Source organism: Aquarana catesbeiana, linkage group LG08 (assembly GCF_042186555.1).
Source record: "Aquarana catesbeiana isolate 2022-GZ linkage group LG08, ASM4218655v1, whole genome shotgun sequence".
NCBI lineage: Eukaryota > Metazoa > Chordata > Amphibia > Anura > Ranidae > Aquarana > Aquarana catesbeiana.
In genome coordinates, this window is record NC_133331.1 from 284,564,655 (window position 1) to 284,588,434 (window position 23,780).

Sequence of the window (23,780 nt, forward strand, 5' to 3'; positions counted from 1 at the left end):
GAGGAATGGTGCCCCATCATTGGTATCAGTGGGAGGAATAGTGCCCCATCATTGGTGTCACTAGGAGGAATTCTGCCCCTTCATTAGTTTCAGTGAGGAGAATTATGTCCCATTGTTGGGATCAGTGGATGAAAATAGTGCCCCAAGGGCCAGATAAAAGCAAGCAAAGGGCCACATATGGGCCCTGGGCCACAGTTTGGAGACCACTGCTCTACACCAAACTCATCTGTCCATATCTTTATGGAGCTGGCTTTGTCCACTGGGGTATGGTCATGCTGGAACAGAAAAGAACCTTTTCCAAAGATCCCGTATGTCCGCACCAAACTCATCTGACCATATCTTTATGGAGCTGGCTTTGTGCGCAGAGGTACAGTCATGCTGGAACAGAAAAGGACCTTCTCCTAAAATCCCGTTCCTCCACATCAACTCATCTTACCATATTTTTATGGAGCTGGCTTTGTCCACTGGGGTATGGTCATGCTGGAACAGAAAAGTACCTTCCCCAAAGATCCTGTTCCTCCACACCAAACTCATCTGATCATATCTTTATAGAGCTGGCTTTGTGCGCAGGGATACAGTCATGTTTGAACAGAAAAGGACGTTCCCCAAGCGGTTATCAAAATAGTCTATAATGTCTTTATGGATTAAAGTATTACCAGTGCCCTTCACTGGAAACTCCTAGAATAGTCCACATACCTTTGCCCATTTAGTGGTATCTGATGGTCTTGCATTTATAGGCATGCATGTCTTGCCTGATGCTTAGTTAAATATCTTTTCCGTGCAAAACATTTCCCGCACTCTGAACATGAAAAAATACCTTCCTGTTTATGCATTTTCTGATGATAAAGAAGGCTTTTCTCCTCACTAAACGACTTCCCACAGACCGGACACTGGTGAAACCGCATGTGAATTCTCTGGTGGGTTAGCAGCAAATTTTTCTCAGCAAAACATTTCCCGCACTCAAGGCATAAATAAGGACACTCAGCCTTGTGAAAGCTGTGATGCTGAATGAGGTGTGCTTTCCGAGTGAATGTTTTACCGCACTCCGAACATGAAAAAGGACGCACACCTGTGTGGATTTTCTGGTGTCTAACAAGGTTATCTTTCTCGGTGAAACATTTCCCGCACTCTGAACACGAATAAGGACACTCACCCGTGTGAATTTTTTTATGTCTAACAAGCTTTGCTTTCTCTGTGAAACATCTCCCGCACACGGAACATGAGAGAGGATCGAAAGGATGTAAAACAGGCTCTCCCATGTGACATCTCTGGTGTGCAAACATGTTTATTTCCTCGTTGAAAGATTTCCTGCAATCCAAACAGGTAAAGGTCACCCTGGTGTGAGATCTAAGATGTTTATGAAGTTCGGGTTTCGTTTTAAAAGATTTACCGCACCCCAAACATGACCATGAGCCCTCCACTGTGTCAACTCCTTCACTCCTTAAATATCCTTTGGGATTCAATGGATTTGAAGATCTATCCCAAGTGTGAGATCGCCCGTGAATATCTGAACTCCTAGTATGCGATTTATTAGAAGATTCGATAAGATTAGAGGGATCTATTGGTTTCTGATGATTTCTCTGAGTAGCAGGATTTACTACTGAAGAATTCTTTGAGATATTCTTCTTTTCATTACAATCTGGAGTAAAAATATGATGTCCCTCCAAGAAATTCCTAACACAACGTCCATCTGTTGGAAAAATGTTTTTGCATAAATGTTAACAGTATTTTTTAAGTTTCACAGTCATATATGGTTAGTACAGCAGTACATTTTTGGAGATGGACCTTTGATATGGTGTACAGTATCTCCTCCTCATTTGTTGGGAACATGACGTTATATTGAGGAATGGAGATGGACCTTTCATATGGTGTACAGTATCTCCTCCTCATTTGTTGGGAACATGACGTTATATTGAGGAATGGAGATGGACCTTTCATATGGTGTACAGTATCTCCTCCTCATTTGTTGGGAACATGACGTTATATTGAGGAATGGAGATGGACCTTTCATATGGTGTACAGTATCTCCTCCTGATGTGTTGGGAACATGATGTTATATTGAGGAATGGAGATGGACCTTTCATATGGTGTACAGTATCTCCTCCTCATTTGTTGTGAACATGACGTTATATTGAGGAATGGAGATGGACCTTTCATATGCTGTACAGTATCTCCTCATTTGTTGGGAACATGACATTATATTGAGGAATGGAGATGGTCCTTTCATATGGTGTATACCAGTGGTTCGCAACCTCAGTCCTCGAGTACCCCAACAGGCTATGTTTGCAGGTTTTCCTTTATCTTGCACAGGTGCTTTAAATCAGAGTCAGTGGCTTGGTATTTTGGACAGCTATTTTATCTAAGAGAAATTAGCAAAACATGGCCTATTGGGGGTACTTGAGGAGTGAGGTTGAGAACCACTGGTGTACAGGTGTTTGTTGGGAACATGACATTATATTGAGGATTGTAGATGGACCTTTCATATGGTGTACAGTATCTCCTCCTCATTTGTTGGGAACATGACGTTATATTGAGGAATGGAGATGGACCTTTCATATGGTGTACAGTATCTCCTCCTCATTTGTTGGGAACATGACATTATATTGAGGAATGGAGATGGACCTTTCATATGGTGTACCTCCTCATTTGTTGAGAACAGGAGTATCTCCTCCTCATTTGTTGGGAACATGACGTTATATTGAGGAACGGAGATGGACCTTTCATATGGTGTACAGTATCTCCTCATTTGTTGGGAACATGACGTTATATTGAGGAATGGAGATGGACCTTTCATATGGTGTACAGCAGGGCTCAAAATTTCAAGTCCAGAGCTACTAGCCAGGCCTCAAGGGTTACTCGTCACCAGTTGCCCCACCCATCCCCTACCCTACCCTGCCCCTCCCCCAATTCCACCCCTAAACACGCCCTCAAAAAAGTTTATCAGTACCCATCAGTGCAGCCTCACCTGTGCCCAACAATGCAGCCTACCTGTGTCCATCAATGCAGCCTACCTGTGCCCAACAATGCAGCCTACCTGTGCAGGGAAAGAGAGGAGAGGAGAGGAAGAGGATTGCCGGCCACATCATCAGAGAGGAACATCGCTGTAACAGCTTTCATTTCAATTGCTAAGTGTGTTCCCTGCGCTCGCCGTCACACAGAGCCCCGCCTCCTGGCCTGGGGACTTACCTCACACATCCCGGGATTGGACGGGTGTTCTGTCTATCAAAGTACCCGGGCTAGTAGGTGGGGATGTGTGTGAGTGTGGGGAACACACGGCAATTGAAATGAAAGCTGTTACAGCGATGTTCACGCTCTGATGATCCGGCCGGCAATCCTCTTCCTCTCCTCTCTTCCCCTACACAGCTCTCTCTTCTCTCTTCCTCTGGGCAATCACTGGGAGAAGAGCTCCCATTCAACCCTGCCTGATGTCGGTGCTCACCCCCCAGCTCCCAGGCAGCCCACGCTCGCCTGCCCTCATTTTCCACTCACAAAATGCGAGTAGGCGAGTGAAAAATTTGAGGGCTGGTGTACAGTATCTCCACCTCATTTGTTGGGAACATGACGTTATATTGAGGAATGGAGATGGACCTTTCATATGGGGAACAGTATCTCCTCCTCATTTGTTGGGAACATGACGTTATATTGAGGAATGGAGATGGACCTTTCATATGGTGTACAGTATCTCCTCCTCATTTGTTGGGAACATGACGTTATATTGAGGAATAGAGATGGACCTTTCATATGGTGTACAGTATCTCCACCTCATTTGTTGGGAACACTGGGTAGTGTGCTTAAAACAAAGATTACATTAACATTACAATGTTTCCACCTTATTGATTGGATAAATTGATCATATGTTCATGTCAGAGATTTCTGTGAAGGACGTGAAGGTCTTTAGGACAAATTACTTACCCTATACTGAAAATAGTATAAAAAAAAAAAAAACGTATCTTTTTCCTTTAAAGCCTGTTGCCCACCTGTACTTGTATCTAAAGAAGATGCCTCCTCTTTCTTTATCACCATCATCTCAATCTTCCCTGTAGACTGCTCATCACCATTCACATACATCTCTTGTTGTTCCTCTTTGACCTTAACGTTCCTATGAAGCAGGCCATTACCCTAAACCGCAAAAATGATTAAAAATATGATTTTTAAGTAAGTAATAAGAACTACAAAGAAAAATGTCATCTCATACTACAAATACATTTTTCGGTTTACATGCTCAGTCCCGTGTACCTGATGATGGTGAGGGATGGTGTGATCTTCCTGTGTGGAGTCCCGGGAATACAGAGGACAGGGACATCTCTCTGGTGGGTTCCCATTACTGGATCCATCTGTAGGAAACACACACACTGTCTGAATACATTGTTTCTATGTGTTTATCAGATGATGGGGGATCTAGGTGGACCCTCCGTACTGCTCTCTCCTTTACAATAAAGTCTCCTCTTACCCGGTGATGTGAGGGGCGGCTGATTGTCCATCATGACGTCCTTGTAGAGATCCTTGTGTCCTTCTAAATACTCCCACTCCTCCATGGAGAAATAGACAGTGACATCCTGACACCTTATAGGAACCTGACACACACAATGATACAGTCACCATCCAGACACATCCCTTGTCTGTTACTGGATAATGTCCCAGAATTCCCAGCACCGCTCACCTCTCCTGTCAGCAACTCCATCATCTTCTTGGTGACTTCTAGAATCTTCTGTTCATTATTTTTCTGTAGGGTTAGAAGGGGTGGTGGATGCATAGTGATGGGGTCTTGTCTTTCTCTTCGTCTTGTGGACAAGCGAAGACTTCTCCTTTTTGCATTATTGTCAACAGATGTCTTCTTAACTACAACACAGTCCTGTAATATACAGCAATTTACAGAATAATATCAGAATCTGTCTTACCTATCAAGGCAGGTACTGTATGTATTTTATTAATAGAGTTAAGAATGACTAAACACTTCCAGAATCCTCCTCACCTCTCCAGTCAGTAGACAGATGATCTCCAGCGTGAGCCGTAATATCCCATTATGGAGATTATTTTTTCTCATATTTACAGAATTGAGAAGCGGTTGATTGTCCATCATGACGTTCTTGTAGAGATCCTTGTGTTCTTCTAAATACTCCCACTCCTCCATGGAGAAATAGACAGTGACATCCTGACACCTTATAGGAACCTGACACACACAATGATACAGTCACCATCCAGACACATCCCTTGTCTGTTACTGGATAATGTCCCAGAATTCCCGGCACCGCTCACCTCTCCTGTCAGCAGCTCAATGATCTTCTTGGTGACTTCTAGAATCTTCTTGGCACTGGTGGGTGATGTCCTGTGAAGACGGCTGCTGGATGTTAATGGTTCACCAGATATTTTCTTCACTACTTTATAATCCTGTGTAAAGAGAGAAAGTAACAATTATCACTACAGAAATCCCAGAATCCTCCTCACCTCTCCGGTCAGGTCTGTTTTATTAATAGAGATAAGAGTGATGTCATGTGACCTCCCAGAATCCTCCTCACCTCTCCGGTCAGCAGGTAGATGATCTCCAGGGTGAGGTCCAATATCCTCCTAGGCATGTGACTCGAGCCCCCATCCATCCTCATTGATGTGATCTATATGGGACTTTCCTCTTTGTAGACGGATAATAAGGATGAGCTCCGGCGTGTTCGCATGCTGCACGCACCGAGCCCGCCAGGAAGTCGGCACTGCACAGCGCTAATCAGAAGCAGTGAGACATTGTCCCGATGTGTGACTGCAGAGATCGGGAAATGTCTCACCGCCTGTGATTAGCGCTGTGCAGTGCCGACTTCCTGGCGGGCTCGGTGCATGCAGCATGCGAACACGCCGGAGCTCATCCTTACCGGATAATAAACTGAGAATTATCTGAACTGTGCTGGGATGAATAATGTCTGCACAGAGTTCAGTCACCTCAGATTGCTTCTTATACTGTATTACAGGATTCGTAAGGTATTTTTCTGGTGGGCCAACATGACAGTCAATGTCCAAATACTGCTCACACTTAATGATTTTTTTGCCATTGACTACATGCCCTGGGTCAATCAATGAAGATCATTAAATTATGATCAGTTTTTTGGCCGCAAACAGGGCTCACAGGATTTGCCCATGTAACCCCACTGGGGGAAATGCATAGTCATTTGAAGTGTGTGGAGAGTCAATGTAGTGCAGCCATTTTCATCAATGACTGGATATAGTCAGGTAACTGCTGTGCCGGACACCAGTAATTCATGTTTGACTGAGCTTGAGGCCAAATTTCAGATCGTATTGCGTCAGAATTTGGGTTAAGGACACATCCAAATTGGTGACCTGGTCTTTGATCTACATTTTGTAAGGTGGAGGAAGGCATAAACCAGAGGCTCTGGATGGACAGTTTGATAAATGGTTCTATATTTAGGATGTATCTGGTCTATAAACCAGAGGCTCTGGAAGGACAGTTTGATAAATGGCTCTATATTTAGGATGTATCTGGTCTATAAACCAGAGGCTCTGGATGGACAGTTGGATAAATGGCTCTATATTTAGGATGTATCTGGTCTATAAACCAGAGGCTCTGGATGGACAGTTGGATAAATGGCTCTATATTTAGGATGTATCTGGTCTATAAACCAGAGGCTCTGGAAGGACAGTTGGATAAATGGCTCTATATTTAGATTTTCTCTGTCCTATAACAATATAAACATCAATAACATATATACTGTATACATACATATAATATGTATCATCATCTGCTGGAGATAAAAGACATCACAGTGACTATGGAGGAAGAGGACGGACATGACGGGGGGGTTACTGGCTGTAAATATAAAATAATATCTTATTACCTCCTCTACTGCCAGTTCCAGCAATGTCTCCTCTCTACTTCCTCCCGACCCACCTCTGACCTGGAACTTCCTGTCTGTACCTGACATCACTTTCTGTTGTTGCGTTCCACTGACAATACATGAGATCACCACCTTGTGTTAAGTATAAATACTGCAATGTACGTTACGTCTCATCATTTTGCCCTCTGTCTTGTGGTCCATTCTTCTATTAGGTTGTTTTGATGATTACAGACACTTAGGATGTGTCCGGTCTATAAACCAGAGGCTCTGGATGGACAGTTGGATAAATGGCTCTATATTTAGGATGTATCTGGTCTATAAACCAGAGGCTCTGGATGGACAGTTGGATAAATGGCTCTATATTTAGGATGTATCCGGTCTAAAAACCAGAGGCTCTGGATGGTCAGTTGGATAAATGGTTCTATATTTAGGATGTATCTGGACTATAAACCAGAGGCTCTGGATGGACAGTTGGATAAATGGCTCTATATTTAGGATGTATCTTGTCTATAAACCAGAGGCTCTGGGTAGACAGTTGGATAAATGGCTCTATATTTAGGATGTATCTGGTCTATAAACCAGAGGCTCTGGATGGACAGTTGGATAAATGGTTCTATATTTAGGATGTATCCTGTCTATAAACCAGAGGCTCTGGGTGGACAGTTGGCTAAATGGCTCTATATTTAGGATGTATCTGGTCTATAAACCAGAGGCTCTGGATGGACAGTTGGATAAATGGCTGTATATTTAGGATGTATCTGGTCTATAAACCATAACAGACATCACAGTGACTATGGAGGAAGAGGACGGACATGACGGGGGGTTACTGGGTGTAAATATAAAATAATATTTTATTACCTCCTCTACTGCCAGTTTCAGAAATGTCTCCTCTCTACTTCCTCAGCTGACCCAATGCCTATTTATATGTGACATCACTTCCTGTCTGTGCGTTCCAGCCACGGTACATGAGATTTCCACCTTGTGGGACTCATTATAGCTGCAGCCTATGCACTTAGACATCTTCCATGTGTAAAAGAAATTGTACATTCTGTGTGTAACTATTTGATTTTGTATGCTTTACCTGGAACACGCGGCACTGTTAATGCTTAGATTACGTAATCATGTGTATAAAAACCTTCAATTGCGCTGAATAAACAGTTATTTGAAAAGTTTTACTTTTTGCTATAATAAATATCCCCCAAAAATATATAAAAAACTATTTTTTTCCTCAGTTTAGGCCGATATTTATTCTTCTACATATTTTTGGTAAAAAAAAAATCACAATAAGCGTGTATTGATTGGTTTGCGCAAAAGTTATAGCGTCTACAAAATAGGGGATAGTTTTATGGCATTTTTATTATAATTTTTTTTTATTAGTAATGGCGGCGATCTGCGATTTTTACTGTGACTGCGACATTATGGCGGACACATCGGACACTTTTGACACTATTTTGGGACTATTGTCATTTATACAGCTTTAAAAATGCACTGATTACTGTGTAAATGACACTGGCAGGGAAGAGGTTAAACACTAGGGGGCGATCAAGGGGTTAAGTGTGTCCTAGGGATTGATTCTAACTGTGGGGGGGAGGGGCTACAACTCACATGACAGTGATCACTGCTCCAGATGACAGGGAGCAGTGTAATGTCACAAGGCAGAATGGGGAAATGCCTTGTTTACATAGGCACTTCCCCGTTCTGCGGCTCCGTGACACGATCGGCGGGAGACCGCCAGACATTGAGCCCGCGGGTCCCACGGGCACAGTTACGCTGTACGCGTCGGGCGCCCGCTAGCCCCTCCAATTAAAGGGGTTGTACAGGTACGCCCATTTGCCCACCGCTGCCATTGTGTCGACGTATATCGGCGTGCAGCGGTCGGCAAGTGGTTAAAGCCATCCAAAAGGGCGACCCAATAGACATAGACTCTAATAGAGCATTTATTACCCTCATTCCTAAGCCCCACATGGACCACAGCGACGTGGCTAACTACCGCCCAATATCCTTAATTAATACTGACTTGAAACTATTTACAAAAATGTTGGCGAATAGGTTGTCATCATTTTTAGCTAGCTATATACACTCTGACCAGGTAGGCAGAGCAATTGACCTTATTTCCATACTACTCTCCTCTTGGAATGGCGGAGCGAATAGGTCCGGGATGCTGCTGTCCCTTGACATCCGTAAAGCCTTTGACTCTCTCTCGTGGCCTTTCCTTTTCCGGGCGCTGTTGAGGTGGAAGTTCGGTCCCAAGGTTCTTGGCCTAGCTGCTAGTTCTTAGGGGCCACAGATCGGATCCTATACTCATCTCATCGGGGACTCGACAGGGTTGCCCGTTATCTCCTATATTGTTCGTCATAGCCATCAAAACTCTCGCAATAGTGATACGGCAGAACCCAGACATTTTGGGGATAGAGAGTGGGGGGAGGAACCATAAGTGTGCTCTAATCGCTGATGATTTGTTGTTGTTCATCACCTCACCCCACACTACTCTGACAAACTTACCTTCTGGGCCACTTTGGGAGAGTTTCTGGGCTCATCATTAACCATGACAAATCAGAAGCGATGAACATCAATCTAGCAATCCCGATACTACAGAGTATTCAGTCTCAATACCCATTTTGGTGGCAGCCGACGTCCCTCTCATATTTAGGAATCCGACTGACCCCCCAGTGTTTCCTCCCTTTACAAGGCTAACTACCCTACTCGATTTGCTGGGCTGTTAGAAGACATGCAGGCGTGGTCGGACGTAAGCATATCATGGATAGGTAGGATTGTCCCGGTGAAAATGACAATCCTGCCTAGGTTACTATATTTTTTTTGTACTTTACTGATTCAGGTCCCTGTTAGCGCCACTCAAAGGTTCCAATCCAAAGTACTCTTTGACTTATCTGGGGTACTAAAGGACCCAGAATAGCAAGGGCCACAATGTACACTTCTAAAGGTACTGGCGGACTAGGAGTGCCAGACTTTCGGAAGTACTCCGTGGCAGCAGAGCTCGCTCAAATAGGCCAACTCCATAGCAAACATTACCAACCAGATTGGGTTGCCATAGAGGCCCAGGCAAATTTCCCACTTGCAAAGGATCTCATCCTTTGGGTCCCCCGAAACATCGCAGGGCTATACTGTGCCCAACTCTCTCCAATTCGCTACAGGTTTGGGATAAAAGCTCAGGAGATGGCCCTGCGCTCTTCACAACCTGACAGGTACGGCTGGTGGCTGAATAGGGGAATGTACCGTATAGACCAAAAGTCCCTCCTCATATTTCACGGGAAGCCTGGAGATGCTCCCCAGTTGAGAGCTTCCACTTGCAACAAATTTATCACTTTCTCCAATCCCTAGAGAAAGACAGCTCTGATGTGGAGGAGCATCTCGCTGTTATATAAACTGTTTATCAACAATAATCATAGATTATCCTACCAAGTGGCGTGGGAGAGGGATCTGTCCATAACCCCTGGGGCGGAAGACTGGCGTAAATGGAGCACAAGAACTCATAAAGGCATTCTGAATGTAGCCTTGACAGAAGCAGGCTATAAAGTCCACACCAGATGGTCAAAAATGTATCCCTGTGGTCAAATTGGAACACCATTACATATGTGGTGGGCTTGCCCTTAGGCCCGCCGCTTTTGGATAAGGGTACACTCGCTTATTTTCTCGGTCACGATGGTCAATATCCCTAAATAAGCGAGTATAGCCTTAATAAATAAGCCTGTTGAAGATATTCCTCAACATACCCAGACCCTGATTTATTTCATGTTCCTGGCAGCTAAAATGGCTATAGCCACAGCATGGAAAAGCTAATATGGATATAGATATGGCCCCGATGAAACGGAAACTTACGTGGATCATGCTGAACGAATAGGTAGTGAGCATCTTACGAGATAAGCAACCAACCTTTGAAAAAGTTTGGTCTCTTTGGCTGAACTATTTGCAGGTCCCAGGAGACTGATGCCAAAAATGACTGGAGGATCCTCAGATGGACTCACTTCTTCCCTTTTTCTTTCCTTACCATTTCTATTGTTCCTCTGATCCTAACCGATCTAGGAATCATCTTCTAAATCTGCTGTTCCCTTTTTTTTATCTCCTCCTTTCCTCTTTTCCTGCTCGAACAAATTTTACTGCTATAATTAAGGGTTTGGAGCCCCCATCAGGGAGACAGTGGGAAGATATTTGGAGAAAAATGGTCACTGGACTAGAATCCTCTATATCGTTTTTGAGGGCCTACTCACAGTGAATGTTTCAGCAAGGTCTTGAAGTAGGAATGGGGATCAGGTTATATGGCCATGGTTATGTGTGTAGTAAGACTGATTTAGAATTTCAGCTAAGAAGCCATTCCTATATACTATGCTAAGAACAGTTTATGAGATCTGTAAAATTTGTTACGGGCTGTGGTTAAAGACACTGAATTCACCCTTTCACCCCCCTTAACACAGACACCTGTGTTTAGCACACTGATGCACACTTTCCTATAGCTAAGAGAATGTCAAGCTGATTTGCAAAAATGATAAGGAAACCGCAAAAGCAAGAACCTGCAAACTTTGCAAGAGTACAAAAGGAATTTGCTTTGCTAAATTGCTTTGCACCCATAAGAGTAGGTTGACTGCTTAAAAGGGTTAAAAGGTTAGAATGTCTTATAACGGAAATGTATTGTCTGTTCGCTTGTGACGTAATGTGATGGAAGATATATGTACACTGAATTGTCTGTATCGGACACTTCTTGGCGTGTAGACATTAGTCGGGCCAGGAGTGTCCATTCTTGCTGGCCAGAAGAATGGAATAAATCTCGCACACCAGAAGTTCATTGTCCAGCAGTCATTACCAATATCCTACCTAATATTCTGCTACTTCAGTCTCAATCTCAGGATCTTCCTACCCTCATTGAGCTTCATATTGATATACAGGGCAATAATCCTGATGGCCACCTCTCAGATATAATAATGTCTCTGTAATGCACTATGTTCATAAACCAAAGATTACGTTTCCTGTCTACTTCTGTTATGCTCACATGTTCCACTGAGGCCTTACGAAAGACCTAACCGGTTTACCAAGCTCTTCCCCTGATGATTCCATACTCTCCTCCCCTCATTTGTTTTATACCAGTTCTTGTTGTATGATTCAGAGCATGCGAGGATTGTTTGCTGCTCTGCACAGTGTTTAATTAATCTGCATTTTCTTAAAAATACCAATAAAAACGATTGAAACAGAAAAAATATTATTATCAGTAGCCATGTCTAAGACTTACTGTATTTATTGATTATCTGTCATAGATTTTTCTGAGTAAATGTACTCATTTAAAGTCACAGATTATTGTTGTAGGTCACTCTGTTTAACCCCTAACCGCCTCACCGGACTGGGATTTTTTTCCGTGGGGCCACATACTGTATATGCGTATCTGTGTTTGTGTTGGGAGTGTGCCGCACAGCGTTGAGGGGGGGTGCTGCCTAATTGGCTGCTGGTCATGCTCCTTACTGAGAGGAGCGACTGCAGTGCCACTCCTATCAGAAGGAGCAGTGGCCATTAGCTGCTGCTGGAAGATTTGACTTCCTCCTCCCTCCAGCCTGCATGGAGCGTAGAAGAGCTGGTGCTGAGGCAGAACTGTCCTCAGTCTCAGAATACTACTGTCCTCAGTCTCAGTGCCACGCTGCTGAGGAAGGACTGTGTCCCTCTTTATCACTCCCTCTGTCATGTGACTTGTCACATGACTGAAGAGAGGAAGGAGACACCGTGAGTACTGTTCTCCCAGTACCAGAGGGAAAGTGGGGGAGGGGGTTGGGCAATAACTCAGAAGCATGGGGATACCTAATGTAAATGGGGGCTTTGTTGGGGACACCTGATGTAAAGGGGGCCTCTACTGGGGACACCTATTGCAAAGGGGCACGTTACTGGGAACACCTGATGTAAAGGGGGTCTCTACTGGGGACTCCACCTGGCGAGGGGGGGTGGTGGGCGCAATAAGGCCCTGGATGCTGGATGAACGTGTCCCGGCATTGCTGGACATTCCCTTATTTTGTGAAATAGGCCCCAGGCTGCGAATGTAAAGAAGCAGGCTTATGGCCAAGAAGTGGGACACAATATGGTGGAGTATCGGCAAACGACAGGTAGGTGATTGTCCCATCCAAGAAGAAGCAGGTCCAGAGTCAGCATAGTAAGAACTGCAAACCAATTAGAGGGATCCTTACAAGCCCTGATAATTGAAGATGGAGATCCTCATTATTTTCCAAGTAGTAACAGGACATGTGAGTCTCGTTCTTTGAGCTCTGTGCTATACAGAGAGATTCAAACTTTTACATTAAAAACAGAGGGTTTGTTTGCACACAGTTACAAAAACAGTATATATGTGGAAGCCACAGTGCCAACGTCAAGGCTCCTCTATATACTGCAGTCATAGCTCTATAGTTTTGAGTCTCCAAGTTGGAGCACAATAGCAGTGGATAGATTAAGGGCAAGTTTGCCTGGATGGAGCCCACCTGCCAGGATGGGCATGCCCGTAGACACGATAGCTCCTCTGGGTGGACTTCTGTGCATCTTCACAGGCTAATCCACTTTCCTTCTCGTGGACATAGGAATTGGGAATATGCTAATACTCATGTGTGCATGAATGTTCACATCCATGTGTGTCGGCATGCTCACGTGACAGATAGCGTTGCCAAATGGGCTATTTAAGCTGAGCCAGTGCTCAGGTTCAGTGCTGCTTTGCTTTCAGCCTTCTTTGTCCTGAGAACCTGTGATCATGTTTCCTGACCCGGCTTGTCTTGACTACTCTCTGAACTCTGCCTGTACTGACCTCAGCTTGCCTTCTGACCGCTGCTTCTGCCCTTTTCCATTTGCTACTGCTCCACTGATTGGCTCCAGACCCGGCTTGTACCTTGACCACGCTTTTGCCTGCGCCCTTGTACCTGATCTGTCTTACTCACGTATGACTTGACCTGCCTGACTCTGCTATTCCTCCTGCTGTCACCAGGATCTACCTGCCAACCGGCTGTGCCTGCTTACCTACTGTCTGCTGCCAGAATACGCCTTGCCTGCCTGCTATTGCCAGTACCAACCTGCTTCGGTCTGCTACTCATCAGCTGTCACTCAGCCTGCCTGATTCCCTGAAGACCTCTGATGACTACCCCTACCTAGCGTGGACACCTGCTTTGCTAGAAAGAATTGCAGGCACTTGTGCCACTCTGCACTCCTGCGCTTTCTGTTCACACTATCAGGGGCCCCAAGTCAGAGGTGTAAGAGAGGCCTTCCTCGTCATATCAAGCTCTGCTACCAGGTACATGATACCTCCCCTCCTTAAAGGCACAGGGACACATTGGACACCCAGCAAGAGCAATCTATGATCTGCTGTAAGTGCTCCAACTTGGAGACTCTCAAAACTATAGTATGGACCGCAGCATACAGAGGAGCCTTGATGTGGGCACTGCAGCTTCGACATATAGTATATACTCACCGGACACTTTATTAGGTCCACCTCACTAGTACCGGGTTGGACTCCCTTTTGCCTTCAGAACTGCCTTCATTCTTCGTGGCATAGATTCAACAAGGTTTTGGAAACATTCCTCAGAGATTTTGGTCCATAGTGACATGATAGCATCACTCAGTTGCTGCAGATTTGCCGGCTGCACATCCATGATGCCAATCTCCCGTTCCCCCACATCCCAAAGGTGCTCTATTGGATTGAGATCTGGTGACTGTGGAGGCCATTGGAGTACAGTGACCTCATTGCCCAGTGGTGAGATGATTGGAGCTTTGTGACATGGTGCATTATCCTGCTGGAAGGAGCCATCAGAAGATGGGGACACTGTAGTCATAAAGGGATGGACATGGTCAGCAACAATACTCAGGTAGGCCGTGGTGTTTAAACGATGCTCAATTGGTACTAAGGGGCCCAAAGTGTGCCAAGAAAATATCCCCCCCACCATTACACCACCACCACCAGTCTGAATCGTTGATACAAGGCAGGATGGATCCATGCTTTCATGTTGTTTAGGCCAAATTCTGACCCGACCATCGGTATGTTACAGCTGAGATCGAGACTCATCAGACCAGGCAAAGTTTATCCAATGTTCTCTTCTCTTGTGTTGTGCATTCAGAGATAGTGTTCTGCATACCTTGGTTGTAACGAGTGGTTATTTGAGTAATGCCGTGTACACACGACCGGACTTTTCGACCGAACTGGTCCAACCGACGAATCCATCGGACATTCTGATCATGTGTGGGCTTCATCTGACCTTTTGTGTCGAAAATTCCGACGGACCTAGAAATGGAACATGTTTCAAATCTTTCCGACGGACTCGAGTCCGATCGAAAAATTCGTTTGTCTGTATGCTAGTCCGACGGACAAAAAAGGACGCAAGGGCAGCTATTGGCTACGAACTTCCTTATTCTAGTCCGGTCGTACGTCATCAGGTACGAAACGATCGGACTTTGGTGTGATCGTGTGTAGGCAAGTCCGTTTCATTGGACTTCGGAGTTCAGGCGGACGAGAAGTCCGCTCGTGTGTACGCGGCATTACTGTTGTCTTTCTATCATCTCAAACCAGTCTGCCCATTCTCCTCTGACCTCAACCAGGCTTTTTCCTCCACACAACTGCCGCTCACTGGAAATTTTCTCTTTTCCGGACCGTTCTCTGTAATCCTGAGAGATGGTTGTGTGTGAAAATCCCAGTGGATCAGCAGTTTTTAAAACACTCAGACCAGCCCGTCTGGCACCCACAACCACGCCACATTCAAAGTCACTTGAATCCCCTTTCTTCCCCATTCTGATGCTCGTTTTGAACTTCAGCAAGTCGTCTTCACCACGTCTAGATGCCTAAATGCATTGAGTTGCTGCCATGTGATTGGCTGATTTTGCAATTTGTGTTACCGAGCAATTGAACAGGTGTACCTAATAAAGTGACCAGTGAGTGTATTTGCAAATGTGTGCATCTAAAACCTCTGTTTTTAACATGAATTGTTAGACAGGATCAATTTTTTTTTTTTTTTTTTTTTTTGCAGGCTGGCTGGAAAGTGTGCTGGGAAACTGTTTGTGATGTGCATGCCCTGCCATGTGCACCATACTCTGCAAAGACTCGTTCCAGGTTAAGGTGGTTGCCATCTTTTTGAAGAGATTGGAACTTTCCATTTTTCTCACCAGGAATGAATGGAGCAGGAATGCATATGCACCACCTCTCAGATCCGACTCTTCAGGAATTATGCCCCTCAAGTCCCCAGCAGACACATTGCTCATTCAGTAATACTCTCATCACTGTCCCCTGGCTTCCAAAGTTCAGACACACTACCATGGAGATATATAACATATCACCTGACATCTCATGTACAGTATATGCCAAAGTCCTGTATCCCACCATCTTCTCCACCTCCCCCTTAACCATGCTCAACCCCATACTCTCTCCATGGTCCATGATCAGGGCAAGCTCAGCCTTCTCTATTAGGAATGTCCACTCCTCCAGACTGACATCTACCCATCAAGGCATTTTAATATTTGCATAACTCCTCCCAAGAGCCAGCCCACTGCTTGCATCATAGTTACATAGTAGGTGAGGTTGAAAAAAGACACAAGTCCATCAAGTCCAACCACGGCTGAGGTCTCTTGAGAGGAGCACTGAGGCAGGGTGCTGTGATGTTTTCACTAGGCTATGTACACCACCCTGCTTCTTTGTGCAATCCATCCTGCGGTATGCATGATACTAAATAAGGTATGTAATGAAAACAGGTTTTATTTAAACTTTTAATTAGCATGATGCTGTGGGGGTTGGGGGGAGGAACCAGGGAAGGGGGCAAAATAGCAGTTTAACTTTAAAGAAACTACAAAAATAATATCAGCATGTCATCTATTTATAACAAACTATAGGAACATATACAGTAAACAAGAAGCGAGAGGAACATTATTCCTTGTGTTAATTTGCATCTGTTAGGGCAGCTTGAAAAACAAAATGGCCGACTTGCCCACTGTTAGTAGCAAAAAGGTCCATCCACTGAAGAGCTCTGGAAGTCAACACTCAATTATTGGGTGCTATGATCTTCAGAAATGCAGATTCAAAAGCCACATTCCTATCACCAGATGTCCTGGTCAGATGGTCCATCAATCTAGAAGTGAGATCTAGTAGATGCATGAGTCAACCAATTAATATTGCTTTTATCTTGAAGATGGTCGGATATCTGCTCTTGAGTTCTTGGGTCTGCATTCTCCGATCTCGAGGACTATGAAGAACTCAGACTCCGCCTGTTTGAGTTCCTGGGTTTGCATCCTCAGAGTTCGAAGATTATGAAGAGCTCGGGCTCCTCCTGATGGGATTTCATTAGTCGGCATTCTCCGATCTCGAGGATTATGAAGAGCTTGAACTCTTCCTGTTGGGAGTTTCTGGGTCTGCATTCTCAAAGTTCGAAGATGATGAAGAGCTCGGACTCCTCCTGTTAGGAGTTCCTGGGTCTGCATTCTCTGAGCTTGAGGATTATGAAGAGCTTGGACTCATCCTGTTGGGATTTAATTTGTCTGCATTCTCCGATCTTGAGGATTATGAAGAGCTTGAACTCTTCCTGTTGGAGTTCCTGGGTCTGCATTCTCCGATATCGAGGATTATGAAGAAATCAGAAATGCTCCTGTTGGTTTTTGAAAGCTAATGTCCTGCCAGAGGTTAAAGGGACATCCGAAGGGTTTAAAAGGGGGGGACCGAGGTAACCCTGATGTAAAGGGGGGTGGGGGGGGGGGCTATGATAAAAAAAAAACTATGTAAAAGGGGGACTTTAATGGGAACCCTGATGTAAGGGGGGACTCTGATAAAGAAACTGATGTAAGGTCGACTCTGATGAGGAACTTGATGTAAGGAGGGACCTTGATGGGGATCCTGATGTAAAATGGGACTCTGATGAGGATCCTCATGTAAGGGGGTACTCTGATGGGGATTTTTTCAGTCTGTGAATATTTGTAAAATAAAGGGGTCATCGGAAGGGTTTAACAGGTGGGACTGAGGTTGGGGGCTTAGTTGGGCACCCTGATGTATGGGAGGACTCTGATGGAGAACTTGATGCAAGGGGGGACTCTGATGGGAACCGTGATGTAAGGGGAGCCTCTGATGGGAACCCTAATGTAAGGGGAGCCTCTGCTGGGAACCCTGATGTAAGGGGGATTCTGATGAAGAACTTGACGTAAGGGGAGAGTTTGAGGTTTGATGGGGATCCTGATATAAAGGGGGACTCTGATGGAGAACTTGATGCAAATGGGCACTCTTATGGGGACCCTGATATAAGGGGGACTTTGATGGCATTCCTTATGTAAGGGGGACTATGATGGGAACCCTGATGGAGAACTTGACATAGGGGTGACTTTGATAGGGATCCTGATGTAAAGGGGGACTCTAATGGGAACCCTAATGTAAGTGGGATACCCTGATGTAAGGGGAGACTATGATGGGGACCCTGATGTAAGGGGGACTATGATGGGGACCCTGATGTAAGGGGGACTATGAAGAAGACCCTAATGGAGACCCAGATGTAAGGGGGGACTATCATGGGGACCCTGATGGAGAACTCGACATAAGGGGGGACTTTGATGGGGATCCTGATGTAAAGGTGGACTCTGATAGGAACCCTGATGTAAGAGGAGGTCCTGATGGGGACCCTCATGTAATGGGGTCATCTGATGGACATTTTTATAAATATATGACATGGCCCTCATACTAAGAAGTTTGGAGACTCCTGGACTAAATGACTAATCCTCATAAATGCCACCATACTTTGGTGAAGAGCGTCAGCGGGTGTGTGTTCTCTGATGTCTAATTAGATATCCTTTCCGTGTAAAACTTTTCCCGCACTCTAGGCATGGAAAAAAACCTTCATCTTTGTGTTTTTCCTGATGTTTAAGTAGGCTCGTTTTCCGTGTAAAACAATTCCCGCACTCCGAGCATGTAAAAGGACGCTCCCCGGTGTGACTTCTCTCGTGTGTAATCAGGTTTGTTTTGACTCTGAAACATTTCCCACAATAAGAACAAGAATAAGGACTTTCACCTGTGTGAATTCTCTGGTGTGTGAGAAGGTCTGTTTTCCGAGAGAAACTTTTCCCGCACTCTGAACACGAATAAGGACGCTCCCCTGTGTGAATTCTCTGGTGTACACTAAGTTCTGCCTTCCGAAGGAAACATTTCCCGCACTCTGAGCACGAGTAAGGCCGCTCACCTGTGTGAATTTTCTCATGAATAACAAGTTTTCCTTTCTCGTAGAAACTTTTCCCGCAAAACGAACATGAATGAGGACGAGCACATGTGTGGTGCGCAAAAAATTCACATCTCTCAAGCAAAGATTTTCCGCTCTCTGATTGTGACACTGGCAAATTGGTGTGGGATATAAGATGGACTAGCAGTTCAGATCTAATTTGAAATGTTTTCCCACATGCCAGACAAGTGTTTTCCAGACACGAGCCCTCACCGATTTGAACTCCTTCATGGCTCAAAGAAGATTCCTTGGCATTGGATGGATCTTTTGATCTATCCAAAGTCAAATTATGTGGATTATCAGAAGATTCCTCTGAGGGATCCTGGAGATAGCGCCCGTCTGTTGGTAAACAATTTTTAAATAAGAGTTAGTTTCAGGCAGAAAGCATATATACAGTATTTGTCAAGCGATCAGAAGTTCTACAAAGCTCAGCAATGCAAATGTGTGCATTTATGACACTAAAATATAAAAAAGAAAATTAGATAAAGTGTACAATATATTAAAGAACATAAAAGCAACAGTGTCTGTGCAGCTATCATATTGATATGGTGAGGAACAGAGATGGACCTTTCATATGGTGTACAGTATCTCCTCCTCATTTGTTGGGAACATGACATTATATGGAGGTATGGAGATGGACCTTTCATACGGTGTACAGTATCTCCTCCTCATTTGTTGGGAACATGACATTATATTGAGGAATGGAGATGGACCTTCCATATGGTGTACAGTATCTCCACCTCATTTGTTGGGAACATGACATTATATTGAGGAATGGAGATGGACCTTTTATATGGTGTACAGTTTCTCCTATTAGATTCTAAGCTCTTAGAAGCAGGGCCCTCCTATTCCTCTTTATATTTATAATGTAAAGCTCTGCAAAAAACTATTGGTGCTATAGAAATTCTGTATTATAATAATAAAAACATAAAACTGAGAAAACCTCAGATTGGACGAAACACGTAAAGGCGGAGTCTCAGTGCTCATATCACATTGCTGCACGAACCTGGGTCAGTGGTGGCTTTCTCTGCAAGTTATTTCTCTAAGGTTTTACTCTTACATTATTTTTATTTGAATAACCTGCTTTATTTTACAATACACCAATATCTATACGTACTACACGATTATGGGGTGCTTTCTGCTGCTGGCAAAGAGAATTGATTCTTGGAGAAAATACATATATGCCTGTAAAAAAAAATGTGTCTGTGAAATATGCTGTGATTGCTGTACCTGATACAAAAAGATTTTATGTAAAAGTTTCATTAGAATGTTGATGAGGGCAGGAGAGGGGAACCAGGGAAGGCAAAATTTAGGCTGATACAATTTCTCATGTTTATCATATGGTGACTTTTTCGGATGAAATTGACAGTGATTCACCATTTATAATCTATTCTCCTCCTAACAAATTAGGAGAAGGTCTGCAGATTTTAGTCTTTCATTTTAATCCAGCGAGTACAAAGTGTACAATGTGAAAGGTCTTCGCGTTACTTACCCGTACTGATGACGTCTTCATCAGATTCCTCCTCTTTAATTGTCACGGTGGTCACCTCATCATCTCTGTCATCTTCTCCTTCCTCTTTAATCTTGGCTTTCATGGTAACAGTTTCTTCATCCTAAACCAAGAAAAGGACAAAAAATAACATCTCAAAATGAGTTCTAATAACCAAAAAAACCACACCGAACGATATAATCTCTTAAAATTTGGAGTGTTTCTTGAGTTCTAGACCCTCATCACCACCTACCGGATCATGGTCAGGGATGGTGTTATCTTCCTGCGTGGAATCCAGAGGAGGGGGACATCTCTCTGGTGGGTTTTTGTTACTGGATCCATCTGTAGGAAACACACACACTGATAGAAACAATGTATTCTATTTGTTTATCAGATGATGGGGGGATCTAGGTGGAGCCTCCATACTGCTCTCTCCTTTACAATAAAGTCTACTCTTACCTGGTGATGTAAGGAGCAGCTTATTCTTCGTCATAGCATCCTTGGAGAGGTCCTTGGGTCCTTCCAAATATGCCTTCAGAGAGACCGTCACATTCTGACACACAATGATACAGTCACCATCCAGAAACATCCCTTGTCTCTTACCTACTAATGTCCCAGAATTCCCAGCACCACTCACCTCTCCCGTCAGCAGCTCAATGATCTTCTTGGTGACATCAAGAACTTTCTTAGCATTGTTTTTCTTTGTTGTCAGGCATTGAGGTAGAGACACTGTGATGGGTGATGTCCTGTGAAGACCGCTTTTGGGTGTTAATGGCTCACCAGATGTTTTTTTCACTACCGTATGATCCTGAGTGGAGAGAAGCAGAACAAATTACTACAAACACTCCCTTAACGACAAGGTGAGGGCTTAACACTAGACAGGAATCCTCTACAAGTAAAAATTAAGTTCTTAATGGAACCAAACGTCTTGAGTTCATCAACATAGAGAAGCATAGGCCCCTGAAAAATAGGGGTCATCCAAACTAAGTAGTCTACATACAGTTTCACCAGAAAAAGCACCAAACTAAGAGTCCAAAAAATTATTTAATAATTCAGTGACCATGGAAAGTGCAATAGATATCCAACGCGTTTCAGAAGTCCAAAGACCTGAGGAAGAGGGAGATCTTTGGACACCCGAAACAGGTTGGCGTCTTTTTTTTTCTTTCCATTGGTTGAACCAATAAAAAATATTTGGCGGTGTGTACAGGAGTGTGGAGGATACGACAGTGGGCAGTATGTGTAGGAGAAAAATTCAGAGGGCCTGATAGTGCTATTTTATTAGGTATAAAGTGATGTCATGTGACCTCCCAGAATCCTCCTCACCTCTCCGGTCAGCAGGGAGATGATCTCCAGGGTGAGGTCCAATATCTTCCCAGTCATGTGATTCCAGTCTTTCTCCATACTCATTGATGTGGTCATGTGATCCATACAAGACACTTCTCTCTGTGGACAAATAATGAATTGAGAATCATGTGGACTGTACTGGGATGAACAAGGTCTACACTGCTTCTTATACAATATTACAGGTCTCTATGTAAAGGAATCATTCTAATAACCCATCCTGACAGGCAACGTTCAAATTATGCTGAGACAAACATTTTTTTTTGCGATGAACTGCATGCCCTGGGTCAGTCAATAAAGATCATTACACTGATCAGTTTATAGCGAATACAATGTCACACATCGAATAAGTTTAAAGCCCATTTCCAGGAATATTCTGTATCTGGTCTATGAACCAACGTCTCTGGAATAAACCAGAGGCTCTGGATGGACAGTTGGATAAATGGCTCTATATTTAGGATGTATCTGGTCTATATAAAGTGGCTCTGGATGGACAGTTGGATAAATGGTTATATATTTAGGATGTATCTGGTCTATAAACCAGAGGCTCTGGATGGACAGTTGGATAAATGGTTCTCTATTTAGGATGTATCCGGTCTATAAACCAGAGGCTCTGGATGGACAGTTGGATAAATGGTTCTATATTTAGGATGTATCTGGTCTATATAAAGCGGCTCTGGATGGACAGTTGGATAAATGGTTATATATTTAGGATGTATCTGGTCTATAAACCAGAGGCTCTGGATGGACAGTTGGATAAATGGTTCTATATTTAGGATGTATCCGGTCTATAAACCAGAGGCTCTGGATGGACAGTTGGATAAATGGTTCTATATTTAGGATGTATCCGGTCTATAAACCAGAGGCTCTGGATGGACAGTTGGATAAATTGTGCTACAGTGGGGAAAATAATTATTTGATTTTCTGCAGATTTTGTAAGTTTGTCCACTTACAAAGAAATGAAGGGACTATACATTTTTTATCATAGGTGTATTTTAAAAGATAGAGACAGAATATCAACCAAAAATCCAGAAAAAAAACACATAAAACAAATGTTATAAATGAAGTTGCAGTTCAGTGAGTAAAATAATAGGATTTTTATAACAGCTTACCTGTAAAATCCTTTTCTTGGAGTACATCACAGGACACAGAGCACCACAGTAATCACTATGTGGGTATATAGGCACCTTCAGGTGATGGACACTGGCACACCCTAAACATGAAGTTGCCTCCCTATATAACCCCTCCCATACCGGGAGCAACTCAGTTTTTGTAGCAAAGCAATATACATATACCCCAGAAGAAGAGGGGCGGGACCTCTGTGTCCCGTGATGTACTCCAAGAAAAGGATTTTACAGGTAAGCTGTTATAAAAATCCTATTTTCTTTATCGTACATCACAGGACACAGAGCACCATAGTAATTACTATGTTGGACGTCCCATAGCAATGCTATTTGAGGGGAGGGAACCCGTAGGGTGCCAACAGACTTGAGAACCTATACTGCTGCCTGCAGCACACTGTGCCCAAAGGCGATATTCTCATGCCCTTTTTTACATCCACTTGATAACATCTGTTGAATGTGTGGACTGCAGACCAAGTTGCGGCCTTGCAGATCTGAGCCATGGAGGCTTGTGATGCACTGTCCCAGAAGCACTAACCGCTCTAGTAGAGTGCACTTTGATCCTATTTTCTTTATCGTACATCACAGGACACAGAGCACCATAGTAATTACTATGTTGGACGTCCCATAGCAATGCTATTTGAGGGGAGGGAACCCGTAGGGTGCCAACAGACTTGAGAACCTATACTGCTGCCTGCAGCACACTGTGCCCAAAGGCGATATTCTCATGCCCTTTTTTACATCCACTTGATAACATCTGTTGAATGTGTGGACTGCAGACCAAGTTGCGGCCTTG

The 23,780-nt window shown here is 44.0% G+C and overlaps 1 protein-coding gene across 1 annotated transcript in view; it reads right to left on the reverse strand.

Annotated features, from left to right (window-relative positions):
• The window catches only part of LOC141106764 (uncharacterized), a 114,927-nt gene that overhangs the window by 83,968 nt on the left and 7,179 nt on the right, over positions 1 to 23,780 (reverse strand). The window contains exons 2-12 of the mRNA XM_073597691.1: positions 21,846 to 21,965; positions 21,160 to 21,330; positions 20,982 to 21,075; positions 20,776 to 20,864; positions 20,526 to 20,646; positions 18,575 to 19,372; positions 16,989 to 17,269; positions 5,517 to 5,609; positions 5,257 to 5,388; positions 4,973 to 5,170; positions 4,661 to 4,852 (exon numbers count right to left, since the gene is read on the reverse strand). Coding sequence (XP_073453792.1) covers positions 4,661 to 4,852; positions 4,973 to 5,170; positions 5,257 to 5,388; positions 5,517 to 5,609; positions 16,989 to 17,269; positions 18,575 to 19,372; positions 20,526 to 20,646; positions 20,776 to 20,864; positions 20,982 to 21,075; positions 21,160 to 21,330; positions 21,846 to 21,950 — 2,274 coding nt within the window. The 5' untranslated portion in view covers positions 21,951 to 21,965. The remainder of the gene's footprint in view (positions 1 to 4,660; positions 4,853 to 4,972; positions 5,171 to 5,256; positions 5,389 to 5,516; positions 5,610 to 16,988; positions 17,270 to 18,574; positions 19,373 to 20,525; positions 20,647 to 20,775; positions 20,865 to 20,981; positions 21,076 to 21,159; positions 21,331 to 21,845; positions 21,966 to 23,780) is intronic.